We start from the raw sequence: 22,391 nt of genomic DNA, 5'->3' as shown, positions 1-22,391 counted from the left end.
TGAACAGATTTACAGGCGGAGTGCATGAGGAGATGCACTTAAATTATAAAATAAATAAAATAAAATGTTATTTAGGAACCGGTAGTGCAGGTTACAAGTAAAATGAATTTAAAAAGTGGAACAAATGGCTAATTTTCATTGGGTGTGTTAAAAGAGAATGCTAAAAGGTGTGACCCTAGCATTTCTCTATTAACTAATCTATTATAGACATTACGATAGGTGAGATCGGAGTTGATTTAAAAAATGTCACCTCTTGAGGATGATTTATTGCTAGAAAAATTGGGGATCCATGTTTATATCTTGAATGGTATTCAAACCAACTTCTTTGTTTGAGTTAAGAAAATTGGGTAGTTGTTTTTTGTGAGGTGAATAACTCTTGCACTTATCACAACTTGTAAGTTCATTACTCTTTGTACTTCGTTCATTATCTAATAAATAAACTTATATCAAACTAGATCGTCTACCCGTGCTGCCGCACGGGCCATAAATAGCGAAAGACATTACTTGTTATTCATATTTGGATGTCGAATATCATTAGCGAAATGTGTGTGATACACTCAATACGTTGTAGTGTACTTCGAATTGGTTAATTTAATGTTGTTATTATTACATAATTTAAAATGGATGTAAAAATAAAATATGATCGCAGCCATCAGTGTACATCATATCAGACTTTTGTTCCAAATCTGTTCCATCAGCTCCAAAATATAGCAAAAACAGGATCAGGCTTGCATAGCCATTATTTACTACAAAAAAGGACGATCTCCCTATTGAATAAACCTCCTGGTGGTGATAACAAAACATATATATATATATATATATATATATATATATATATATATATATATATATATATATATATATATATAAATGTTAGTTATAAGTTTTCTTGTGCCACGAATTGATACATCATACATATGTTAAATTAACGAAAGTCTCAATGAGTAAACTAACGCGGTTCTTATTTCTTAATGTACCTGATGTCACTACCATTCTGCAATTGATGTTTCACCAGCAATTAATAATATTCTTAGCTAATCCGCAGTAACATTCTTTATACGCAACAATCACTTGCACATAACACATGGCAGCATGGATATTTTCTTCCCACATGTAAGTACCTATATAGCATGAGATGTAATTTGCAATTATAGTTCATTTCATCAAATATCAACCTATTATGGGACTCGTTGATCAATGAAGGAGATTGAATCACCTGCACATAACTCATAGGCATTGTAGGATAATCTTCCTTCATGTCTTTACCATGGCGCTGCAGAAGTCTTTCAATCTCCTCAAGTGCATAACTCTTCAACTGATCTTCATCTAACACTAAATCTGGAACATGCATCACATAATTACATTAATATAATCAGCAGTCAATGAAGGCAGTGTTATAAAGCTTACTGAATGGTAGGTATAAATTACATTAACAGATCTCACATGGATTGAGATTGAATATTTTATACTGGTTATTTTGTTTTAAGCAGCAAATTACATTAAACTCATGTGCTATGATTTTCAGGTAACCCGTCTTAAGTATGTCTATTAGTTGGTTAAACAGATTAAACTTCTACCCCACTGGAAGTTTGTGAGGCATATATATCCTGCTGAAACTTTCACAAACATCCTAAATTCACGTGTTTGATAAACCAACCTTTATAATATGCAACTTATTCATTTATCATTAATTTCTCCCAATACATAGTAACATGATGCAAAAATACATAGACATTCAACACGATGTGACTATATGTAAAAACTATCAAGTATATGTTGATAAAACTAAAAAAAGTTGGAAGAATATGAAAAAAAAATCATTACCTTGTACACGTAATATCATTCGTTGCCGATAAAGGACATCATCACTGAGGTGTTCCCATGTTTTACTCCAAACATATTCAGGCCTAGAAAATTGGTTTGATACCAGCAAGATATCGAACAATTGACGCACATAAGAACCACAACGCATTTAATTCATTGACTCATAATGCATTTTGCAAAATATTAGCCTCAACAATGCTTGATTAATTGTGTGGCCTTTCAATGTGTATATAGCTTTTAGTCCTTCATGTGCATTGATCAGGCTCTGCAAAATGGCTCTTGTTAACTTATAGCTGATATTTTCTCAGCAACATCAAAGAAAACAACTACTAAATGAGCTTATATGGTTTTGTAGATAAAACTAAAGATCCTTAATACTACTAATCAATAATATGCATTTTCCAATGTGGTGTATCTTGTGATTCTACACCATTAATAGTATGAATGAAAATTGTGGCAAGATATAGCTTTCCATGTAAAAATACATAGTATGAAAAATAGATTCCTAGAGCTTGAAACTGATCTCACATGTAAGTTATGTTTGGTTATAGTTAATTTCACATGAACTAACAAAGTAAACATTGAAAGAAAAAAAAAAAAGAAAAAAAAAAAAAGCAAACCATAGGCTTTAACAATAGATGAGCAATCAACATCTTCATACAGTGACAGTCTAAATGATAAGCAAGGAAGGTTGGACCTAAATGAATCCATATCTCCACAAAATACTTACACAGATATCCATATAGACAGATTTTCAAATTTAAGGTCTAAGTTATCATAAGTAGTTTAGATAACAATTAGAGTACAAAAACCAAAATAAGCATGTTAACTTTGGCACCCATTGATTTTCATTTTAAGAACATTTGAAGATAAGCAATCAACAATCTATGTCTGATTATACTTGTCTCCAAGTACTTGTTTTGTGTCATAAAAGTAAGTGATTCATAATATAATAAATTATACAACAAATTACTGATGAAGAATGCAAGTATGGTGATATTATTTGTTAAAATAAAAATGAAGGATCATGCACTAAAATCATAAAATTCTCGCAATAAGGCAATATCACTTACATTGGAGATGTCAAATTTAATATTTTATGTTCATAGTTTCAACAGGTTCGTTCGTATAGCAAACACCTTATAAAATATGCAAACTAAAATGCATCAAATTCTTAAGGAACGGTTCAAGACAATTTCAAGTATGGGGTTGGATAGTCTGTTGTCACTATGAGGAAACCATTACCAAAACACATATTTTGGCATTGAAGAATGTAACAGGAACAGAGACAATTTCAATTCCTATATCTAAATTCTAAAACACACAGTTGTAACACAAAAAGGACATGAGTGTTGAAAGTGAAATTCAAAGAGGCATTCAATCAAACATGTAAAAGTAGAAGTAATTAAAGCTAAAAACTTAAAAAGATGATTAAATATAAATAAGTTCATGAATGAAAAAGGAAACAACTCACTCCATAATAGGACTCGAGCATCTGCAAGCAATCACCACCGCAAAAACCGTCACCGCAGGCTGCTATAGAGTCAAAATTCCCAATTTGAAATCAATAATGATAGTCTTTGGCTGCGTTAATTCATTGTGGAAATAAAAATCATTTTGAACACAACAATATGAAGTTTGTGCGGTGCAAACCGTAATCCAAACATGAACAAACAGCACAGAATGGAAACAAACTAAACAAAACTATAAAAAAATCTGCACAAAGTTTCAATAAAACTAAACCTTTTTTCTCCAGAGTTTCACATGAAGTATTTGTTATGTAAAATAGCATAAAGCGTCTCATTGACTACCAAACATGATTTGATATTGAAGCTCCGAAATCGTGAGTTAATTTCAACAATTGTCAAATAAAAATGGGAGGAGAAGGGAAGAGAAGATAGCTAATTTTGAGCTCTGATTACAATTGTCAAAAACCATTTACTGTCACTCCTATTTATAGTAGCAATTTAAATCCTTCTCCAATGCCAATAGTTAATTGATCCTCCTGTTCTGCATCAGTAATACAGTCTGAGCCATGTATCCCTCAATAAACACATTCAACCAAAAAGGAAATACTGCAAAGGTGAAGAAAAAAATGGGGATAAAAAAAACAGAGGGATAATTAGATGAGAGATACCCGAATTACTGTTAATGAGAGAATTGATTGAGATGTATTGGAAAGGATTGAGATATCAAGGAAAGAGTTTAAAATCAAGTTGTATAGGATTATGAAGAACTTAATCGACACAACCAACATTGCAGAACTATATTTACTCAAAAAAACATTGCAGAACTATAGAATTATGAAAATATAAAAAAAAAAAAAAAAAAAAAAAGATGGGATTGTGAGGTATTATGTTCATTAGATTAGATTAGAAAGATTGAACTAAATGATGGTGGTTCAGATCACCTCGTTCTCCAATTCAGCAGCACCGCAGGAGATTGAAATGGAAGTGTAGATAGAGAAAGAGCAAGAGATGGTAATTTGAGAGAGGCCGGTGATGAACATAGGGGTGCCTTGGAAAGTGAAGAGAGAGAAAGAGGCTCACGTGATTATTGAGCACTAAGTATATACTAATTGTGGTGGTTTTTCAATGTGGATTCAAATTTCAAATTTTTGGAGCCATTTTTTGGAGATCAACATAGATTCATCTAACGGCTGAAACGATTTGGAGCCAAAAAATTAGGATTAGAGTTTGGCAATTAGGGTAAACATGTTTGCTAGGATTAGATATAAATGATTAGTTTGCAATTGGCGTGAAGAAGGTGAATGTTCTTTTTGGTGGTATAATAAATCGGCAATGACAAGTGGGACATGGTTGAGAGAACCAATGTTTCCCTAGTCGTTGGTTCGTATATGAGACAAGAAGAGTACTACGTTGGTAGTCAAAGAAAAGGAAAGGGATTTGTGTTTCCTCATGTGAACACATGCCCAACTGTTAGTTTTTTTTTTTTTTGACGAAAATTACTGTTAGTTTGTTGTTTATTTTACTCCATTGATTCTAAGTTATGAATCATTTTGTCAATTTTATAAAGATTAAGAAATCTCAAAATTTTGTCAATTTTTTTTTTCGTAATCTTTGTTCATTTTTTATATTCACGATCATTAAATTAATTTTGCTGTTAAAAATGATATATTTTTGCAATTGGCTCGAGGAAGGTGAGTGCAGAGTATTAGTGAATTACGATGGTTTGATATTTTGGTGGTAACTTGCTAACTATGAAGCCCGGATACGTAGTGCGATACGGGTACGATACGATACGGGTACGCGAATACGCGGAATTTTTAAAATTTAGGATACGATACGGCTAAGATACGTTAACAAAATATTTATATTAAAATTTATATGCCTGTAAAATACTTAAAAAAAACATTGATTACTCATACTATATAATCATAAAAGTTACAATTTACAAAAAAAAAAAAAATACATATGATCAAAATAAAAAATGTAAAGTTTTTGTATAAATCATATTCTATTTTCATTCATATGTTAGGATATCAACAAATGTATCAATAAAAGAACTCAAAACAAAGTTTGTTTAATGTTGATTGATTAAATCTCCCCTCTCTCGTTACTTTCATCCACCAAAATCATAATATTTAATTTGTTAATTGAAAAGTAATTATAGTGATTCGTATCTTAAATTTTCACAACACAATCTCATTTTTATACACTTCATTTTTTTTTGGATACGTTTGTGTGAAGTATCTTATAAGTATCTGTGTGTATCCGTCGAGTATCTTTTAAGTATCCGATAAAATATATATTTTAAATTAAAATAATTAATTCCAATACTTCTGGGATACGGTATCCGGAGTATCCGCGGAGTATCGGTATCCGATACGTATCCGACACGGGTACGGCACCATTTTGAAGTATCCGGGCTTCATAGCTTGCTAATGATAGAGGTAGTGGCGACTGGCGAGAAAAATGAGATGTAGAATAGCCAAAGGAAAATGTGTTAATTATTTAGTCCATCTAGTCGGTCATAAAATTAGGTGAGGTACTTGACAAAAAAAAAAAATAGGTGATGTATAAACTACTTGAAGAATTATGATAAATTGACCTATCAATCAATCAAAGTTAACTATGGAAATATATTCCCCTTAAAAAAAAAAATACATAAACATGTTTGTAAGTGATACCTACAAATTAACTTTTACTTCATTGCAAATTTGTTTAGACCACTAATTTTAACTGGTTGATGAGTAAATTATCCAAAAAATTTATGAATAGCCTAGAAAAACCATAAAATTAAGAGTGGCTCTTTTTTTCCTATGAATATAACATAATGAAGACACTTTCATTATTTCCTTCTTTCTTTATTAGTACGTGTATTTTTTCTCGTACTAGATATTAATCGTCGTATTTTTTTTTCTCTTCTTTTAACTCTCTTTTCTTTTAACTAAAAAAAAAAGGTGTCCCGTAAGTGTAGCTCAGTTGGTAGCTACCAGGGACAATGTTTGCAGGGGCCGGGGTTTGAACCCCGGATTCCCCACTTCTCCACACTTTAAAAGTGTGTGATCTAGCCACTAGGCTATTGAACCAAAAAAAAAAGTAAAAACTCAAATAAAACACGGCAAGGTTAAGCATCCTAACCAAAAGCGACCCAACCAGAAAACCAATATAGAGTCTAGGCACCACCAAAAACCTCAAAGATACATATTGAATCTATCTGGGGATGGCAATGGGTATCTTATAGGTAGGGTAATACAGTGCCCTACTCTATATCCGTATTTATAAAAAAATATCCGTAACTGAATCCGTATCCTCGTGAACAACAACTTTAGCACCCTTCTCCATACCCTATGGGTACTTTAGTACCCATACATGTACCCATTACTCGTACTTTAACTATAAAAAACAATAAAAATATCACAATTGAAATAAAATTATGGTTCAAAATTTTTCAAATCAACTCATAAAATGGTACTGATATTAGTATTTAGCAAAATATTTAGGCTTAGACTTAAATAGCTAAATTAATTAATCAATTAATTATACACAAAAAATAAATAAATTATATATCATATTATATAAATATGCATATGGAGGCTGCGGGGCTAGGCAATATAGTATTCTTACCCATAACCATACCCATTTAAATTTGTGGGTAACTTTAGTTGAATTGAAATATGTGAAGCAGCAAATCCGCCACCACCACATGCTTTGTCACCAAAATATCTACCTACAACTTCCTCTTGGTCAATTAGGTGTGTTCAAAACTGAATTAATAGAAAAATTGTAAACTGAAACCGTGAAAAATTGCATTTGGTCGAATCTTTTTTTATTCAACTGCATTGTTATGTTCGGTTTATGGATTTTATTTTATCAACCAAACTAAACCGCAACATAATAAAAACATTGATCAAACAAATGTCACTTAGACCAATAGTTAAAAAAATGCAACTAAACTTTTATAATATGACATTTTTCTTTTCTTTTGTTAAGTTTCTTCTTTTCTTTTTATTTCAAAAATGTATTTATGTGCTACTTGAATTTATAGAGAAAGATAAAATCTTAGTCTTTTACATTTCTTGTAGAATATGATTATTTCTTGTCCAAGTTTTTAATTTGGTCTATGTTGTTGGGAACATTGTTGGATGAAAATGAAATTATAATGTTGGATGTAATTTAAAACATTGCCAAAAAATGTTGTGTTTTGGCATTTTAACTTGATTTTGATGTTGTAAACAAAAAAATGTATTGTCTCAAAAAAACCCATCAACCTATCCAACTCAAACCACATTGCTTTAGTTTGAATTTTATTTAGAAAGTTATCCGAACCAAATTAAACCGCATATTTTTTTATCTTACGGTTTGAATGACTTATAGCTTTAAAATCAAACCAACGCATACCGCGAGCACCTCTGACAACCATTGACACTACTCGCATAAACATTGATAATAACACACCTAATGAATTTTATAGGTAAAATTAATAGTGCTGCACTTTTTTTTGTGTTACAAAGTAACGAGGCAAAAAAGAAAGAAGAAAAAAAAGAAAATTGAGTTCCAAGCATATCTCTCGGGATGAGAGATTCCATGTCAGACGGAGGACAATTCTAGTAAGCAGAGCATCTTGCATGTGATCTCTCCTTAGCCATAAAATGTGAACACATATTTTATTCTCTAAGAACATGCACAAATGTGATGTTGCCATATCCTTGGAAAGCATCTCTAATATGAAGGATGTCAGTATCATAAGTGTGCAAGGTATGATCACGACCATCAATAATCAGCTTGACTGCTTCCAAACAATCACTCTCACAAATAATGTTGCCATAACCTTTCTTGCGACAAAAATCAAGACCTATCTGGATAGCACGCAACTCAGCTAATAGAGCATCACCTCCAACTTTTTAGTGAGAAAAATCAGCTATCCAATCTCCATTGTGGTTGCGAACAACACCATCAGCCCCTAAGCACCTAGAGTCTTCTAGAAAGCTACCATCAATATTGAGTTTGAGTTTACCATCCAGATGGGGGGTTTAATGAGCTAACAGACGTGCTGAGTGTGGATCCAGTCCAATGAGATAGTAAGAAATACATTCATCATACAATAAAAAAGTCTTCGCACACATCTTGAACACGCCAATGTTGATCCTCAAAATAACATTGTTTCTCCAACAAAAAGCATATCATACATGCAACAAACAATATGGAGGAGGTACCCTTTGTCATCTCATGAAGCCAACTTTTAACATTAATAACAGTGCTACGATTATTAGTACTCCTAATGAACTCGTGTCTTTGAATTAATAAATTAACGAGATCATAATGGTGTCTTTCAAATCGCAATATTTTTATTAAAGTGATTAACTCGTGCCCTAATTACTATTAGTTTGTTGTGTTTATTTTGCTCCATTGATTCTAAGTTATAAATCATTTTGTTAATTTCGTACTAAGAAATTTCAATATGTACCAAAAAAAAGCTCGTAATTTTTGTTAATTTTTTTTTATCGGTAGTCAATAAATTAATCTTGCTATTAAAAATAATATATTTTGCAATTGGAGTGAAGAGGGTGAGTGCAGAGTAGTGAATTGAGATGGGTTGCCATTTTGGAGGTAATAACTTTTTTTAGAGGTTTGTTGGTAATAACTTGGTAATCATAAAGGTAGTGGTGAGAAAAAAATGAGATGCGCAATAGTCAAGAAAAAATGTGTTTATCTTGCGCACATAATTAATCTTCTTATTTGACATATATTTTCTCTTCTTTTCACTCTTCTTTATTTGAATTTCATCAATCAAACAAAGAGTAAAAAAGGTAAGAACTAAATTGTCACGGTTTATTTTTTGGAGACTAAAAATTGTTTTTATTCTTTTCAAAGTCTAAATTGTTTTAATTTCTTTAGGAACTACTCCATCCGTTTCAAAATACATGTCCAATTTTTGCAATGTGCACTATTCACTTGACTTATTTTGACCATACTTTTTAACTAATGTATAAATACAAATATTATCATGTAAGATGTTGTTTGATTTGTCTCGACAAATATTTTCAAAATATTAAATTTTTATAATTTTTTACTTTAGATAATTAAAGATATTAATGGTCAAAATTGTGCATTGACATATATAAAGTGGTTGACTTGGACATGTATTTTGAAACGGAGGGAGTAACATTTTTCAACAAGTATTTATCCATATCTATGGGCCACATACTTAAGGGACCCAGTTATTTATTCACCCGGAACAATTTGATTAGTCATGTTAAGATTTTATATGGATTTTGCCATTCGAAGCATAGGGATTTGGCGTTTAATTATTTGTCTCTATCGTCAAAAGTGAAGAGACAAATATTATTTCATAAGAGATATTTGTCGACTTTTATATTTTAGAAAATATTATTTCATAAGAAAAAACATCATTTCATTTTTTATAAGAATCATACTAATTTTTTTAACATTTTATCGAAAAAATAATCAATATTCACTATTATTAGTATTAAAAATTTAAAAAAGTTGAATTTTGATTCGCCGACAGTTTTGAGAAATAAAAATATAATTATTATAATTGTAACCGATAGAAACTATATTTTATCTAAAAAAATAACTCATTAAACTATTCATTTAATACATGAGTGTACCGGTGCACTTAATTTTTGAGTGTACCGTAAAAATTGCCAAGCATAAATCATATGAAGAGTACTGCTTTAGCAAAGTAAAATGATAAAAGTCAGTAATCAGAATGCATAAATAGGCAATGTTAGTCTTTATATGACCAAAAATATAAAGGCTTTTAAGGTCATTTAAAAAATGGTCCATCAATTAATTACTGCCACGTCACTGTAATTACAAACGTGAAATTACAAAAATACTCCTGTAATTAGTGATATGGCAACGATTAAGTGGGGAGACAGACGAAATTTTAAGTGATTACATCTTTATATGTCCTTGTTTTTGTGTTCAGTTATCATTTCTCATTAAGGAATACAAAGACCAATTTTTAAATGACCCATGTTTGCAAGGACTAAACACATATAAAAGTCAAATATAAATTTATCAATAACTTTTCCTTTTTGAAGCAAATGTATCAATAACTTAAAAAAAAAACTTAAAAGGCTGAAGAATAGGATTAAACTAGCACCATAAAATTTCTCTCTCAATTATATGGTAAAAAACTTTTAGGGAAATGTTAACTTGTGCCCTTGAGGCACAAGTTTAGAAACTAAACATGGAAATGTTTTCTTGAGAATTGTGCATTCAATGTATTAAAGTTTTAAAATTTTATCTTTTCAATACAAAAATTATATTTTAATTCCCTTTTTAGCTTCTTAACTTGTGTCCTTAAGGCACAAGTTAACAAGTGCTGGATAGAGAGATCTAGAAAAAGAAATCTACTAGTAGTTCCCAACATCAATATCTCTTCGATTAGGACATATTAATAATATGTAGACTCTTAGGTTAAGAAGCCAGCATATATATTCCCTTCACTCATGTTTCCTTAAAGAGAAAAAAAAAGTCAGCATAAACCTTTGAACAGAAAACCACAAGGGCAAGGATGGGGCCATGACGAAACATGAATTCAAACCACTAGCTTATTTTCCATTTTAAGAAACAAAAAAAATTGATATCCACCATATATGTCAAGGAGAATATCAAGTTTTTATGTAACTTTATTATAAAAAAAAAATTGATTTAAGTTTTTTTTCCTTTCAATTTTACCATCATTCACATATTTTATTTGAATAAAATATATATTATATTTACAATTTAGTTTGATCAAATAATTGATTTTTTTATATTTTTATGAAGTGGATAAAAGAATTTGGTTTATCTCACTTCAAAAAAAAATTAGTATATCTATTTTCTTCCATTTTTTACTATTTTATTTACAATCAACATTGTACTTTTTAATTAATTAAGTAAGTGAACATTTCTATGCATATAAATAAAATGTAACTTTGTCACAAGAAATCCATCTTTTGGTATAAGCTTTTTTTTTATTTTATCTTTTATTTAAACTATTTTGTTTTAAATTTTATCATTTTCAGACGAATCAAAGAGAAAATTCATCAATAAAATCAAAGACAAAGGAAAAAAGAAAGATTGTAGACAACCATACGGGTTTATGTTCACACCTGACCGGACCAAGTTTAGAAAGGATGAAATGCCACTGCCATGTAGGGGTGTTTAAAACCGAACCAACCCAATAGAAAAACCGCAAACCAAACCAATCCAAACCAAAACCGCAAAAAACCGCACTTGGTTCGGATGAATTCGGATGACTTTTGCACTGAACCGCGCGGTTCGGTTCTGTTTGCGGTTTTCATCTCAGCAACCGAACCAAACCAAACCAAACCGCAAGAATAATGAATATTACTTAAATATCTACTAGCACAATTACATAGCTCAAGAATAATCTCTTTTGATTCGATTTTTCCATCGTTGCACCATCAGGTTCGATTATAATTCTTTTTCATCTCTTTCAATTCATTTCCAGTGATGAATTTGTTTTCTTTACTTCCCAATAATTTGTTTCATGCTTATGTTTCTTCTTAATTTTACCTATTTTGATATAAGTTTTACCTAATATTTTATCATATAAACATCAAAATAAAATGTCCTATGTTTATTTTGTAACAAGTTGGCAATATTAGAGTTAATGTAATTTTTTTTATCTCGCGATAAACCGCACAAACCGAACCAATCCAAACCGCATGCTTTTTTATCTCGCGGTTTGGATGACTTTTTTACTCAAAACCGAACCGAACCGCACCGCGAACACCCCTACAGCCATGTGAAGCTGTCTCTTTCGTTATGTATAGATAAGAATAAGATCCACACAAAAAATGTCGCATGGTTGATAATAAGGAAATAAAATCTAACCGGTAACAAAATGTAAAAGAAAATTAACAATTTTAACCCCAAACAAATGTTAAACAAAATGAGAATAACCAATAATTTATAAGATTAATTTGATAATTTTTTTCCTCGTTCATTTATAAATTATAACTTATTTTTAATTTGTTTGGAATAATCTAATATGACCTTTTTTTGGTAGAGTAGGTAGCATTGTCTAACTAAGAAGAACACGGGTGGAGCCAGTCAGCTTCTACAAAATGAAAATAATTATACTGATAAAAAAGACAAAAGGTTGCAACAATTGATTTGTTTGCTCCTATCATTCTGAAGAAAGTTAGTCCAATGTGACAACATTTTGACAAAAAAATTGACCCATAATAAATATAATCTTTGCAAAAAATTAATATTATGATTTTATACTTTGAACTATAAAATATAGTCTTTCTCCTTGAGAGGGAATCGTACCATATAACAATCCATATCCTTACTATATATCTTATATAGTTTTGATGTAATTTATTATAAGAAAAGGTTCTAATATAAGTTTTTTTATTTCAATTTTACTTTTTTTTTTGAATCATATATATATTATTTACAAATTTGATCAGTAATTGATATTTTTTTATATATTTTTATCTAATATAGACATGGTTTAAAGATGGAACTTGCTATTTTAAGTAATTTTTAATAAAATATTTTTTTTATTATTATAAATTTTAATTTTACTAAAGATAATAAAGGTCCACCTCTAGACAATTATTAATAGTTGTCATTATATAATCATATATTTACACACATTTCCCCTAAAGTTTAAGAAAATGACATTGATACCCCTTTGGTTTTAAAACATACACTAATCTCCATTAAGTTATTGTCAAATAGACAAACTGCTTTATTTTCAACTAGAAAAATGATATTTGTACAACCATTTTGTGATAACTTTTGTGACAATTTTCTCTCTCATATTCATATTATGTTTTTAATTTTTCTCTCTATTGTTTTATTTTCGGTGTTAATATCTAATTTTCTTTATTAAAAAAAGGTATTAGTGGATTGACCACCAATGGTGGATTCAGGGGTTTGTTAAAAAAAATGGTGGATTCATGGAGGTTTGTTTTTCTGAAAAAATCACTAAAAAAATAAAATTAACTGAAAGTTAACGGCGTTAATAAAAAAAGTGAGGTGTTTTTGTATATGATGAGAACTAATGAGAAGTTAGTGTAAGGTTTAAAATTAAAATTAAAGAAAAGAATAATGTCATTTTGGTAGACCTTAAATTAAAGAGTGGAGACTGTAATTTTCCCGTAATAGAAAGTAAAAAATTCACTATTTCCGCATAAATAAAACCATTAAATTAAATGGATCTTTTGTAATTACAGCTCAGTACAATGGTTGAGTCAAAAGTCAACAAGTGAATCGAAAGAATCAGACATATATCCATATGGTACTGATTTGCTCTATCTTCAATGTCGACTTAACTCTTAAGATCATATCCAGCTGATTCACTGTTGAAGGACCCACGCTGTCTCTTCCATTCCATATGGTGTAGCTGTAGTATAATCAAACGTACACCAAGACATATATTTCACTTGTGGGTGAAGATGCTATTCAAATTCAACCAAAATCATCCATTGGAATTGAAATGTACTACATCCTTTTCAACATATATTCATTTTGTCATTTAAAAAAAAAAAAGCGACACATATTATATAGAGTATTATATATAACCGAATTATATTAGTTAAACAAACATTTTAAACTTAATTAATGTGTAAATAAATTATTTAAAACCCTAAAAAATTAAACTAGCACCAAATTGGTTATTTTCAAGTAGAGTGTGGTAAAAACTTTTATAATCTTAATCATTATGGACGTTTCTCTTTAATCCTCTCCAATATATGTAAAGCCTCCCCAATAACTACAAGATGTTTTTAAGGGTTTGTTTTGGATAAAGTGACTTGAGGATGTTTTTAATCCTCACTTTTATTTTTTAAATTACAAATAATGCAAAATGTTTTTTAATAAATTAAGTGTTTTTGAAGTATTATATGATCATTTATCATGATGTTAATTTAATTTTTAAAAATTATTTTGTAAAGTCCATAATTTAAAAAAGAAAATTAAACTCTTATCTTCTTTCCCTTTCTAAACCCTCTATCCAAACACGTCCTAAAGGTTTTGCCGATATTGGGGTTAAAAAGGGAAACCTTCGATCCCTATTCTCTGGTCCAAAAAGTGGTAGATCAGATAATCCCTATCACGAGTCTAAAAAGTGTTGTACATTAGATAGAAAAACCAAATATAGTAGTACCACTTACAGCCATGTATCTGGAGAAAATCTTGCGTGGACCAAGACCAAGAATTTTGGTTTGGTCACACACAAAGAGAGAAGAGAGAGCACATGTAGAAGAGAGAAAAGAAGAGAGAGAAGGAGAAAAACTTGTGTGTGTGACCAAACCAAAATTCTTGGTCATGGTCCACACAAGTGTTTCTCATAATGACCCTACACACGTCAGAAAAACGATATGCAGCAGAATCATATTTAACAGCATATCTATCTAGGTTTTCAGTGTGAAAACAAATAACAAAAATCAGAACAGGTTCACGGAATATTAAAATTATAGTATTTCATCGTTTTAAATATGTTTACGCATGTACCTTTAAAAAAAAATATATATATATATATTTACGCATGTTCTTTCCTTTTACTAGTAGTCTAGTACATACATACGATACATATTTGTAAATTTTTTGTTATTGTGGAAAATTAATGGAAATTTTCTTAAAGAAAAAAAATAGGTGTCTGCAACAGAAAGTTAAAAATAATCAAAATGAATTTATTGATTTTTTTGAAGAAAAAATTAATTAATTTATATTTATATAATACTAACAAATATCTATGTGATATAGTGAATACTTAATTATCCCTCCTTTGAATTCAATTAATGGAATTACTGAAATGAGAGTTATAAAATGTAAAGCTGAAATATTGTTGTAGCACCGATCTAGAATCACCCAAGGACTTGCTTTTCTCTATAAATATAACCTATCTCATATGTTGTCCATTATTCATTTTCTTACAAATATCAATCTCTATTTCATACTTCATCTATAATATATTACTTTTTTTTACTTTTCTATATTAATTTAATTGCTCACCTAGCTCTTGCTAAAAATGGCAGATAACAACAACAACAACAATAACAATAACAATGCCTCTGCAGGTGCAGGCTCTTCTTCACGTGGGACCTCAAATAGGGGAAGAAATAGTCTATATTATGTCACACGTCCACCCCCTAGAGTTGAAGGTGATGCAAGTAACAAGACTAAAGGTCCCAAGTTCCCTGGGATGCAGGATGTTTTTGGCAGAAGGCCAGGCAAATGATAGGATGCCTTTTTCTGTTTATTATCAAGGTTCTTAAGTTCATCTTTTGAACTTCGAAGGTTTTTTCTTGTTCTATTTCATACTAGTCTTTTTGTTACTGTTTTTTTTTTTCTTTCTTTTTCTTCAAAAGATGTATGGAAAGGATTCTGTGTTCTTAATTTTCTGTCTCGGTTGTTTGTACCAGAAATTTAATTAGCATGTATTTTGTTTGTGTGGTTCTTCCCATATCTATCTCTTTTCTGGTTCTCTTTTATTTTATTTTCTTGTTCTCTACAATTGTATATTACTAAAAAAAGTTTTAATAGCGGCGGAATTTAGAGAGAAAAAAAACATAGAATTCGTTTTTAATTCTGTCACTAAGTGTTAGCGACACCCAATTTAACTATCTATTTTATTTTTTTCGTCTCTAATTTTCGTTGTCGCCAACAACACATTGCATCTTTGAAGATTGGATTTTGTTTTATATGATCTTGACTGGGAAGGAATGACATATAATTTTCTTAGGGTTTGAACAAAAAGTTTGTTTGAAATTAAGGAAGAGAAGGGGGATTTGGATCCTCTCTATTGAAAATTTTCTCAATTTTCTCCATTTTTAATCTCCACCATTAAAACCCACTAACCACTTTTCTTTATAATTTAACACTCATTTGTTTTGAGGTAAGATCACTTGAGTTGTGTCTAATAATGAATTTGTTTCTTTCAACTAATTAATCAACCAAATCATATAACGGCCTTAATTAACATAATTTGTAGTACTCCTAAAGAATTTAGTTCTTTCAATTTATTTATTTAACGAAATCATAATGGATCATAATTTGATTATGTCAACTTAATCCAAATATTTTTTTTAATTTTATGTCACCGAATTATTTAAGTTATCAATAAATTATTTATTTTTTGTCTCCAAGTACTCAAAGTAATCTAAAAATACTCTATAAATTCCCTTTAAAAGTGAATTTAATTCAATTTTTATTTTATAAAAGTGGGCACTAATTTGAGATTTATCAACCACTTTTAAAATTTTCAACCAGAAATTTTTCGCACATACTCCCTCCGTTTCTAAATATAAGCAAATTTTACTTTTTAGGTTCATTCAATTAATGATGTATGTGGTCCATATTATATACCACATACATCATTAATTGAATGAATCTAAAAAGTAAAATTTGCTTATATTTAGAAACGGATAGAGTAGTTGTTGAGATTTGATATGGATTCTGCTATTTAAGGCATAGGGATTTGGCGTTTACTAATTATTTTCTCTATCGTCAAAATAGAACTCACAAAAGAGCGTGGTTGATTTCATTTATGAAAGGGTAAGATGAGAGTGTGCAACAAAATCACTGTAATCTTTTTTCTTCATGCACTCATCACACATGTTTCTTCGGATGAATACCTTAACAAAAAGTGATGATATCCACGTACACCTATATCCAACACAAGTTTTTATATCTCTCATCCATCCTCAACCAAAAACCAAAAATAGACTTGTAAACCTTAGTGAAACCATATCAAAATTACTACTTTCGCAAACCAAAATAAAGAATGCATAAATAGGCAATGCTAAGCTTTTCACGAGCCAAAATAAAAATGTATTCAATAATTTAAAAAGCTAACAGTTAAACTAGCACGAAAAACCTCTCAAGAAAAAAGCTAGCAGAGAAAAATTATAAAATGGCAATTCCTTTTTGAAGTTTTACCATCACAACAAGAAAATTACAAGTGGCAGATAGAGAAAAAGAAATAGAAAATTCTAACAAGTGATTTTTAAATTTTATCTTTAAAATTATGCATTCAACATGTTAAAATATTAAAAAATATCTTCTCGTACATAAAATATAACAATTTTTTCTTTTTTTTTACTCTTCAACATCATGTTGTTATGCTGATCCAAAAGAAATCTAGTTCACAATTGGGTGGTCTATTGTGAATTTAATAAATGTAATTCACCCACGCGAGCAAAGAGGACAGGAAGCATAAGGTTGACGTATTTCGGAATTTATGTTGGCGACATTGCAATTGAAGTATTGATATTGATTGTGGAATAGTCAAAGGAAATGGAAAGTGTGTTATCTATATTTTGCTGCATTTCAACAGTAATTTTTTTACCGATGAGGTTTGTATCTATTTTACAAAATTGATATATATTTTCTACCATTTGATGGGTTGTTATTTAGCAGGAATATTTTTTTTTTTTTTTTGGAAAACGGCTTATTAATATTACTCCCTCCGTCCCGCAATAGATGACCCGTTTGAAAATGTATAATTTTGACCTAACTTACTTTGACCATATTTTTCTACTAATATACAAAGATAGATAATATCATATAAGATGTCGTTAGAATTGTCTCGATGAGTATTTTCAAAATATCAAATTTTCATAATTTTTTCTAATATATTATTCAAGATATTTAAGCTCAAAATTATGCATTGACATGCGTAATAAGGTCAACTGTGTCAAGTATTATGGGTGGGCCAGGGTGGGCCAGCACTAGCATAGACCAAAAGTTTCAAACAAAGCCAACAGTTAGTAAACAAGCTGTCTCTGCCCTCAGCAATGCAAAAGTCAAAATATATTAGTAAAAGCAAAATCATAGGAGTCCAATGCAAAGATTCTTTCTTTCTACCCGAAAATTACAACAACGATGAATAAACACAATGTAAGTGTGTGATAAAGAGCTGCCTCTATATTGCCAAAAGTCAAAATATATTAAAAGAAAAAATCATAGTACAAACTACTCCCTCATATATCTTCACAACAACACGTGGTAAAGGAAGATGCATGCTGACCATTCCTTCCAATTTCTTTTCTTCCAAATTAAGCCAACGCCGGAACCACAATCAATGAGTTGGAATGTAGATTTGATTTGGTCCATACGACTAATTAGGTGTTAGACTTTTTTTTATTAACAAAATTAGGTGTTAGACTTAATTAACAAAGTGTTGTAGTTCAAAGAATATTATGGAAATATGTAGAACTAAATCGGTAGCATATAAAAATATTATTAAATGTGTTTAGTAGAGAGAAATGTGTACAACTCTCTCTTGAAATGTGTAGAATTATTTTAGGGTAAAATATGTTTTTCATCCCTGCAATTATAAGCCATTTGATTTTTCATCCCTGAGCTTACTAATCCTCCCATTTTGCCCATGTAAAAATTAATCATTTGAAAATTCGTCCCTCATCAAATTTAATCACTGCCACGTCATCAAATTAGTAAAATGGCATCAGAATTGACAAAAATACCCCTGGCTCATTTTGAAAATTGTTTTAAAAATTAAAAATATGAAAATAAATTTAAAAATTCTGGAAATAAATTTTAAAATATTAAAATGATTTTCTGAATTTATTTTTTTGTATAATTTTCAAAATAAAATTAATTTTTTTAATATTATATATTCTGAAATTTCTGAAAAAAATGATTTTTTTTAAAAATTAAAATTTTCATAAAAGAACAAGAAATTAGATTTTTTTTAAAATTATAATTTATTTTCGAAAATTATAAAATTATAACTTTTGAAAATATAATTGTCATTGTTTTCGAAAAAAAAATTAATATATAATTTTCAAATCAAAAAATCTATTTTTCGAAAATTAAATTTTCACATTTTTTTTTCAAATTTTTTAATTCTAACAGTTTTCAAAAAATTTTATTTTTTTTTCACAGTTTTCAAAAAATTAAGTTTTCGAAAATTTTTATTTTCAGAATTTTTTTCGGAAATTTTTTATGATTTTTAAATTTCTTATTTTAAATGAGCCAGGGGTATTTTTGTTAATTCCCATGCCATTTTGCTAATTTGATGACGTGGCAGTGATTAAATCTGATGAGGGACGAATTTTCAAATGATTAATTTTTACAGGGGCAAAATGGAAGGATTAGTAAGCTCAGGGATGAAAAATCAAATGACCTATAATTGCAGGGATGAAAAGCATATTTTACCCATTATTTTATGATGTATCTAAAGAATAATTTTTGTATGATTACAACTACAAATTTAAACATTTAGACACAAATACGAAAAACACATCCATTAACCATTTCAGGAAATAATAAAATCGTTCTTTTCTCATATAATGTGATGAAAAAGGAGCGTGTTCGTGGAATTTGTCGGTGGAAATGTCTCATTCGGAAAATATTTCAAATATCTGATTAAAGGCAATGGTAATATTTTAATTCGCTTAAAGGATTGAAGAGATCGATTTATTTCAAATGTCTATTGTGTCCTAAATATGAACAACAATATTTTGGGTCTAGGACAACTCGTAGAAAACGCTATGATATTAATATTAAAGATTTAAGTCTCTCCATCAAAGATGGGAGAAATGATCTCATCGCCAAGGTATTGAAAAATAGGATGTTCTTGTTGAATTTCGAAGATGATGTTGCAAACTATCTCAAAGCATGCTACAATGATGCCTTTTGGCTCTAACATCCTGGACTTGGGCATTAAGATCAATAGTGTCAAAATAAATATGGTGAAAGGGTTACAATCTATCAACCATTCAGACCAATAATGTGAAGGATGTTTACTTGAAAAACAATTTTGAACTAGTTTTTCCAAAGGAATCAAGCTCAAGAACCAAGAAGCTAATTGAGTTTATACATGTTGAGGTTTGTGGGCCAATGAAGAAAGTTCAATAGGTAAAAACAATTATTTTCTCCTTTTAATTGGTGATTTTTCAAGAAAGACATGGTCTATTTCATGAAGTAGAAAATAAGAAGTCTTTGCTACTTTTAATAAGTTTAAGGTTGTTGTGGATAAAGAAAGTTGTCGACAAATAAAAGTTATATATGCAAACATACCGAGGAGGTGAATTTACTTCTAAAGAGTGAGATTTTTTTTAGTGCCAATTTTAGTTGGCTAGTTTAACTTGTTAAAAAAAGAGTGAGAAGTTCATCTTCGTTGATAATGAACAAAGTTCAAAAGGCTACAAATTGTAAAACCCAAACAATAACAAGATTGTAATTAAGTGAGATATGGTCTATGATGAAATAGGAGAATGAGACTTAGATCACACAAAAAATAATACAGTTTCATTCTACAATTTGAATAAGAAACATCTTGAGAAGTTCAATAAAGGCTCCCATCACAAATTCCACCCACTTCTAAACACACTAGTAGTGAAAGGATTACAACACGTATACGATGTCTTCGAGATCTCTATAGAACTCTTATCACCACAAAAGTTTGAAGATTGATACGATGAAGTTGAGGGAATGAATAATGTCACACTATTATATATGTCTTTTAACTGGTTATGTAAAAGTGAATTTTAAAGAAGTTATGCAAGATAAAATATAGAGAGATCCAACATATGAAGAAGCTTACGCCATCAAGAAGAATAATATGTGGGGCCTCGTCTCAATTCTAAAAGACCGTAAGGATCAATGGCATATGGATGTACAAGATACATAAGAATGTCAAGGGAAAAGTAACCATTTTTTTTTGTTGTACCTTAGCTTAAATCATGTGAAGAATTTCGTATTCACATAAGTGACCACATGTCGAGTTAGTCCCCGTGTCTTTATTAATGTATCCACATGTATTACCGATTTGATATCTAGGATATAGCTGACAAGTCTAATTTTTGAGCTTGTAGCTTATGTATTATAAGTTCATTTGACTAAGAACAAAGAGTCATTTAGTAAGTAGTAACAATCACTTTCTCATGAGTTTATAGCTTATTTTTACTAGATTATAGCGTTTTTTTACAAGCTACCTCAAGTAGCTTATAGCTTATAAATTATCATTATTTATTTCGATTTTTGCCCTTGTATTCTTAATTGATTTTTTTTAAATATATCATTTTTATGTCATTTATATTTATAAGCTAGTTAATCGCTAATTTTACCAAACATTACAAATACAATCATATAGTTTATTTGCTATCAGATGTAAACTACTTTTTCAGCTATCCGTTATAAGTTTATAAAATATAAACTAGTTTTTCAGTTATCCGTTATAAGCTAAAAGACAAAATTTAAGTTGCATTGAAAATTGTGTGAGAGAAAAGTTGGAGTATTTATTGAGGGTAAAGTTGGAAGAAAAAAATTAAAGTTGTATTGGAAATGTAAAGTGACATTCTTTTTGAAACAATCTTTTTTTGCTAAAGCGACACTCATTTTGAAACAGAGGGAGTACTCTATTAGCTATCCGATATAACTTCATCTTCTCTAAGCTAGATTATGAGCTAGTGAAATGCTATAATATTTTTCCTCTGGAAAAATAAAAGAATTATCCATAGTGAAATGATAAAAAAAATTTAGTAATCACAATGTATAAATAGGCAACGTTAGGATTTTATGAGCCAAAATATAAATGAGCCAAATGATAATAACTATCGACTGAGTTATATTTACGAGATGTCGTTACTGGTTTATTAGTAGCAGATAAAGTTCACCATGTAAATATTTTGTGTGTATCGCACCATGTAAACATTGAATTGCATGACATTTTAACAAAAATCGTTGGAAAGCTTTTCTTCTTCACTTATAATCATTCTTTTCCACCATCAACATAAATTAATTATAATCAAGTCAATGTCTCAAATAATAGATTATAATTATTTCAAATCGCTGTGAAAAAATACTTTAAATCGATCTATAAAAATATCTTTAAGAAAATGCATCTCATAATTTTTAATAAAAAAATAGGTGCATCGAGATTTATCAAACTCTTTTAAACTTTTCACAAAAAATATCCTGTAATAAAAGAACTTTTAATTTCACACATAATTGTCATATAATTCTGTGAAGATTTTCTAGTGATCTGGCCATTAAAAAAGCAAGTGGGACCGGTTGCTTTGAAAATGTTTATCGTCGACAAAAAAGAACGAGGCTTTTGTTTGTACAGGCCAATATCACACA

The 22,391-nt window shown here is 29.7% G+C and overlaps 1 protein-coding gene across 5 annotated transcripts; it reads right to left on the bottom strand.

The window, feature by feature from the left end:
* Nucleotides 1-488: 488 nt before the first annotated feature.
* LOC146908763 (uncharacterized) lies at nt 489-4,557 on the bottom strand. Of its 5 annotated transcripts, none has more exons than XM_085727309.1 (6): nt 4,235-4,557; nt 3,299-3,357; nt 1,825-1,907; nt 1,217-1,338; nt 978-1,121; nt 489-783 (listed from the first exon to the last, which is right to left on the bottom strand). In XM_085727309.1, exons 1-5 carry the CDS (start codon nt 4,331-4,333, stop codon nt 1,068-1,070), a joined length of 417 nt encoding a protein of 138 aa, XP_085583435.1. In that variant the 5' UTR covers nt 4,334-4,557; the 3' UTR covers nt 489-783; nt 978-1,067. The 5 variants fall into 5 exon arrangements, with proteins under 5 accessions (XP_085583435.1, XP_085583434.1, XP_085583437.1 ...); XM_085727308.1 differs by having other exon boundaries at nt 3,299-3,360; nt 4,235-4,555; XM_085727311.1 differs by having other exon boundaries at nt 3,299-3,408; nt 4,235-4,545.
* Between the last annotated feature and the right edge of the window lie 17,834 nt (nt 4,558-22,391).

Source organism: Medicago sativa, chromosome 7 (assembly GCF_051527215.1).
Source record: "Medicago sativa cultivar Bolivia chromosome 7, Bolivia_mono, whole genome shotgun sequence".
In the NCBI taxonomy this organism is placed as follows: Eukaryota; Viridiplantae; Streptophyta; class Magnoliopsida; order Fabales; family Fabaceae; genus Medicago; species Medicago sativa.
The sequence above is the reverse complement of the archived record's forward strand: the minus strand, read 5'-3'. Positions and strand labels throughout refer to the sequence as shown.